Genomic DNA, 5,617 nt, shown 5'->3' on the forward strand with positions numbered 1-5,617 from the left:
ACACACACACACACACACACACACACACACACACACACACACACACATACACACACACTACACAGTGCTGGCATTACAGGCACATATCACCAGCGCCTGTATTTTATGTGGGAACTGAGGAACTGAACTTGGGCCCTCATGCTTGAGCAGCCCAGGCACTTTACAAATGCTGAGTCATCTCCTCAGCTCCACCAATAAAGGTGACTTTATTCTATTGTCACCAATGAAGATAGTAAAAGGAATACTAGATTGAATGGTTATTAGCTCGCTCATGGAGTAATCCATATGTTTCTTAAAGAGATATGGGGGTCTTATATGCTTCTGGAGGTGTACTGGGTTCTGAAGGTAGAACAATGAACAAGAAAGTTGTGTATCCTCACTCTTAAAAAAGTATGTGGGCGAGATCTGTGTGATATGGTGGGAGTTAGGGTGGAACAAAGCGTCTTCTCACTCATTCCAATCCTTAGTGCATGGACTAATGCCAATTCCCGGCCAGGAATTACTAGCCATTACCTAGACAAATGGAAAAAGTAGGCTCAAATGGGGTTGCTTGGATAGGGAGGAGGAAGAGTCAACATAGTCTCAGAGAACCTGGAAAACGAGTGTTGCTCTGTATATCTTGCTGATAATGTGCTTCAGGAGAGACATGGAGCATCATCAAAGCATTGGGAAATGGAGCAACAGGAGAAGGTGTGGTCAAGGTTAAGACAGACCATCAAAGGCACAGTGCCCTATGGGGAGATGGTCATGATCAGGGTGTCCTCTGGGAATTCAGGCTCTGCGGGGAACAGACAAGGGAGCTGTTAAAGGTTTCCTTTCCTTAGTAGATGCTAAGTGAGGCCCATCTGTCCTTAAGTGTCCCTCTCCCCAGCAGCCAGCAGGGCTATCTGAGGTGTGGGTAACGGCATTTGCCCTCCTGTGTTTGGTAGGTGCTACATCACTCTCACCCAGTCTCTGCACCTGACCATGAGTGGGGCTCCAGCAGGACCTGCAGGCACAGGCAAGACAGAGACCACCAAGGACCTGGGCCGAGCACTGGGCATTATGGTCTATGTGTTCAACTGCTCTGAGCAGATGGATTACAAGGTAAGAGTCCACTCGTCCTCAGGAGCCTTGGACTCAGGTGGCAGCTCAGGTACATGGTTTATCTGTATTTTGTTGGTCCCACTCCCCCAGGATAGGAGCCTCTCCTTAGTCTTTCACAGGAGACTCATGTTCCTTTCATCTTTGTTGGCCTCCTGGCTACCTCTTATGTACCAAGAGACACAGCTGCATACATTCTGACTCCATTAATGAACTTTGTGAACAAATGGATTATTTAACATGGTGGCCTATCTCCTGTCACCTGTAAAATCATGATGCCAAACAAACCCCCCAAATCCTAAATTTACTGAGGGGTGAAGGGCAAAAAGGCTCATGAGTAGATATGATGAGAACATGTCTCCAAGTGATAGCTTTATTTTTCTCTGTAATGGGGTGTCCCCCTAGGATGTTACATAAGGAAAGGTGAGACTCCTGTAAACACAACATACCACCTCAAGACCCCCACCCACAGGCAAGGCAGAGACCACAGCTTCATTCCAGGCCCTAGCACCATTCAACTAATGTGCTCCAGGCTGTGTGCTGGAGAAAAGCCAGAGAAACAAAAGACCGGCGAGGTCACTCTCTGCCACAGACATTCTGCTCACAAATGAATAAAAACTCATTTTAAAGATATGAAATAACAGCTTGCCCTGCTGCCTCTACACTAGTGTTTTCTCACTGTATATGTTTTTAATAAGATGCCTTCTTGTTTCTCTTGTAAACAGAATAAGCAGACAATGTGAAAGTTTCACAGTTGAAAAAAAAATTGCATGAAATAGATCAAATAAAATTTCATGTTTGAAGGCACATTTAACGTAGAAATAATTTTAGAGGCTGCAGCTACAGAAGCCATGATTCTTTAGAGGACACTCCTTTTCTTGAACTGGGGTGGTTAAGTTTAGCAGAAACTTATCCTGGAAAGCCAAGTTTCCTTATGGCAAATGAACAGAAGGAGCACCCAGACCTTAACCCTGTCCTTCCTGAGGCCATCACCTCTAAATTTGAGGACAGCTGTTTTTATTGATGAATACATTAAGATAATGTTTCTTTTCAAGGCAGGAAGACGTTTTTTTTTTTTTCTCCCCTCTTTAAAGAAATACACTCAGCCTTCAGGATTATTTTGAGCCTCTAGATTCTTCTAGAGCTAATTATTGGCAGCCTTGCTGAAATAAGGAAGCCTCCCAAGGGGAACATTCTGGAAGACACCCTCATTTGAAGTAGAAGGTCAGGGTGCTGTATGGTTTTCAGTGAGGACACAGAAGGAAAGCGCGAGGGCCCTGGGGGCTCCTATGGATGACATAGCAGGTAGAGCAGGAAGATCAAAAATTGACAGAGGATACATATAAACAAAGATCAAATATAACCCAGGAAGGAAAAGATGTTTATGGAAAAGCTTAGACCCAGTTCTAAACAGCTAGCATCCATACTCCAGCACTCATCAGCTTCACTCCTGAGCTTTTCTCCTGGAGCCTGGCTAGAGTGAGGAAAGCAAGGATGGAGAGCCAGGCACAGCTGTCATGTGTTTTGATGTGTCTGTTATGACTCTAACAACAATAGATTCTATTTGCATTTCTCCAGAGTAGAGACTAGAACTGAGCCTAGTGTGGTGGCCAGGCAGCCTTAGGGAGCACTGGGGAAAGTAAAGAGGGTGATGGGAATAGATGCCAAGGACCATAGGCCCTTCAAGTGGTAGACCACAGAAAGATCTGCAAACTTTAGAACAGCAGCAAAGCATAAGCATGCCGGGAGGCTGTTGTGGGGAGTGTGTAAGCAGAAGCAGCTGGAGAGGAGACTGGAGAGAACTTTGCAGCCCTTCAGACAGGAAGAGAGAAAACCCAAGCACCAAGACAGTGAAAGGGGGAAAGAAACAACAAGAGGCTTAAGGGAAGCAAAGCCAAATGTCGATCTAGGAAGTAGTGGGTTGCTGGAACAAACAGGCATTAGAGGGGAGCGATAGGGCTGTAGGTGGCACCCTGGTGCACGTCTGTCCCAGGGATTCCGTCAGGGAACAACCCACGCAACTCTGTGAACACAGGTGCAGGGCCGTGGCGTTCCTAGTACAGCATGGAAATGTGGAAGAAAGGCAAAGCGGAAAACTTACAAAGCTAGCCAGTGTCCCCAGACACAGCCAATTAACACTGAAGAGTCCTACTGCTCTTGCCAGGGATGGGGTTTGACAAGTTGTGACATATGGACCATAAATGAATCCACCAATATCGGAATAAAGCCATAGAGCTTATTAGAATGCTGCCTAGATCTGAAATGGGTGAAACAGCAAAGAGAAACTTGTGCACAGAGTTATTTAAGGGTTGCTATTATGTGAAAGGTTTGCACATGGACTGTCAGGCAGTGTTTCAATGACACGGTGTCCTGGAATAATTGTAGCTCGGATTTATCGTGGTTAGCAACAGCCTGGCTCTGAGCCAATGTTGGTCCTGCCCTGAGTCAGAAATGGCTCGGCACAGCTACCTGTCCCCCTCTGGCACCCCTAGTCTGCAGCTAGGACTTAAGATGAGCATTCTCTGATGAGATAAAGTTCCCGTTTGGAGGCAGAAGTAACCTTGCAAGCGCAGCCTGCTCAGAGGCAAAAGCAGCTTTGTTGTGAGGCTGGCTCAGCACAGCCATTTATCGCAGAATGGCATCCACCTCACATCACAGCAGCGATACCTTCTCCTTGACCATAATTCCGAGGCTACTGTGGAAACATCCCATGGCTTTGAAGCTCGAGAGCGTTTGGAATGATTTCCGGACCACAGGAGACTAGACCTCCTGTGACAATCATGAATACAACTCAAGTCTTCTGACTCCCTCAGCCTCCAAGTTTCTCTCTTCCACATCTCTCACCTCTCTTCTTCTGGCCACCCTGCCCTATGTGCTGGTCCTTTTCCCAAGTTTCCATTTCAGCATGTATTCTGATGACTCCACATCTGTCCCCATCTTCACCCACAGTCCAGTCCTGGCTCTAATTACACACAAGGTATCTGGAATAGAGGCTCTTCCTCCACCTTGGGAGGATCCTGACATTCTCCCCCATCCTTTACCCCCTCTCTAAGGTGGGAATCTCAGTCATCCTGATTGTTTGCACCCATAATTCCCCAGTGCAAATCAGCCATCAGCATGATTTCCCTTTAGCGTCCACTTTCAGCCTTTTGCCATGACCTGTCTTTATTCCAGGACAGATGCCCTGCCTCATGGCCAGGTGATACCACCGTTTACCAGTAACACCAAGAGATGTGTCTAGTGAGCAGGGTGACATGGGGTCTGCTGCTGGACCCCAGGGAATAATGAGGTTGGGCAAATACTTATGGAACTTTTTTTTAAATTCTTTATTAATTACACTTTATTCCCTTAGTATCCCCCTGTGGTTCTCTCCCTCCTCCCGTCCCAATCCCTCCCTCCTTCACCCTCTGCATGCATGCCCCTCCCCAAGTCCACTGATAGGGAGGTCTTCTTTTCCTTCCTTCTGACCCTAGTCTATCAGGTCTCATCAGGAGTGGCTGCATTGTCTTCTTTCGTGGCCTGGTAATGCTGCTTCCCCCTCAGGGAGAGGCAATTAAAGAGCAGGCCAATCAGTTCATGTCAGAGACTGTCCCTGTTCCTATTACAGTGGAACCCACTTGGATACTGAACTGCCATGGGCTATATCTGTGCAGATGTCTTATGTTATCTCCATGCATGGCCCTTGTTGGAGTATCAGTCTCAGGAAAGACCCCTGTGCTCAGACTTTTTTGGTTCTGTTACTCTCCTTGTGGAGTTCCTGTCCTCTCCAGATCTTACTGTTTCCCACTTCTTTCCTAAGATTTCCTGCACTTTACCCAAAGGTTGCCCATAAGTCTCAGCATCTGCATTGATAGTCTGCAGGGCAGAGCCTTTCAGAGGTCCTCTGTGTCAGGCTCCTGACTTGTTCCCTCTTTTCTTCTTCTTCTGATGTCCAGCCTCTTTGTCTTTCTGGATAGGGATTGAGCATTTTAGCAAGAATCCTCCTTCTTGATTAGTTTTTTAGGTGCACAGATTTTAGTAGGTTTATCCTATATTGTATGTCTATATGAGTGAGTATATAGCGTGTACGTCTTTCTGCTTCTGGGATAGCTCACTCAGGATGATCTTTTCCAGATCCCACCATTTACCTGCAAATTTCATGATTTCCTTGTTTTTTATTGCTGAGTAATATTCCATTGTGTAGATATACCACAATTTCTGTATCCATTCCTCCACTGAGGGGCATCTGGGCTGTTTCTAGCTGCTGGCTATTACAAATAAGGCTTATGGAACTTTTAATAAAAGTTTTATGTATCATCTACAGTTCATAAAAGGGATAACAACTTTCAAAGCTTTCAAACCACTGTTAGGCATGGTATTTGGTTCCTGAATTTCTAACTGAAGGCCTGTGATTTTTATCAAGTTGATACAGATTCATACCCACCTACAAGCATACATAATACATACATACATGAAGGATAGATGAGTGGCTATATAAATGATAGATAGATAGATAGATAGATAGATAGATAGATAGATAGATAGATAGATAGAT

The 5,617-nt window shown here is 45.6% G+C and overlaps 1 protein-coding gene across 1 annotated transcript in view; it reads left to right on the forward strand.

Moving 5' to 3' along the window:
- Window positions 1-5,617, forward strand: part of Dnah9 (dynein axonemal heavy chain 9) — a 316,088-nt gene that overhangs the window by 99,196 nt on the left and 211,275 nt on the right. The window contains exon 27 of the mRNA XM_055594261.1: window positions 930-1,086. Within this exon, the coding sequence (XP_055450236.1) occupies window positions 930-1,086 (157 nt within the window). The remainder of the gene's footprint in view (window positions 1-929; window positions 1,087-5,617) is intronic.

Source organism: Psammomys obesus, unplaced genomic scaffold, assembly GCF_907164565.1.
Source record: "Psammomys obesus unplaced genomic scaffold, mPsaObe1.curated_primary_1811, whole genome shotgun sequence".
Taxonomy (NCBI): Eukaryota; Metazoa; Chordata; class Mammalia; order Rodentia; family Muridae; genus Psammomys; species Psammomys obesus.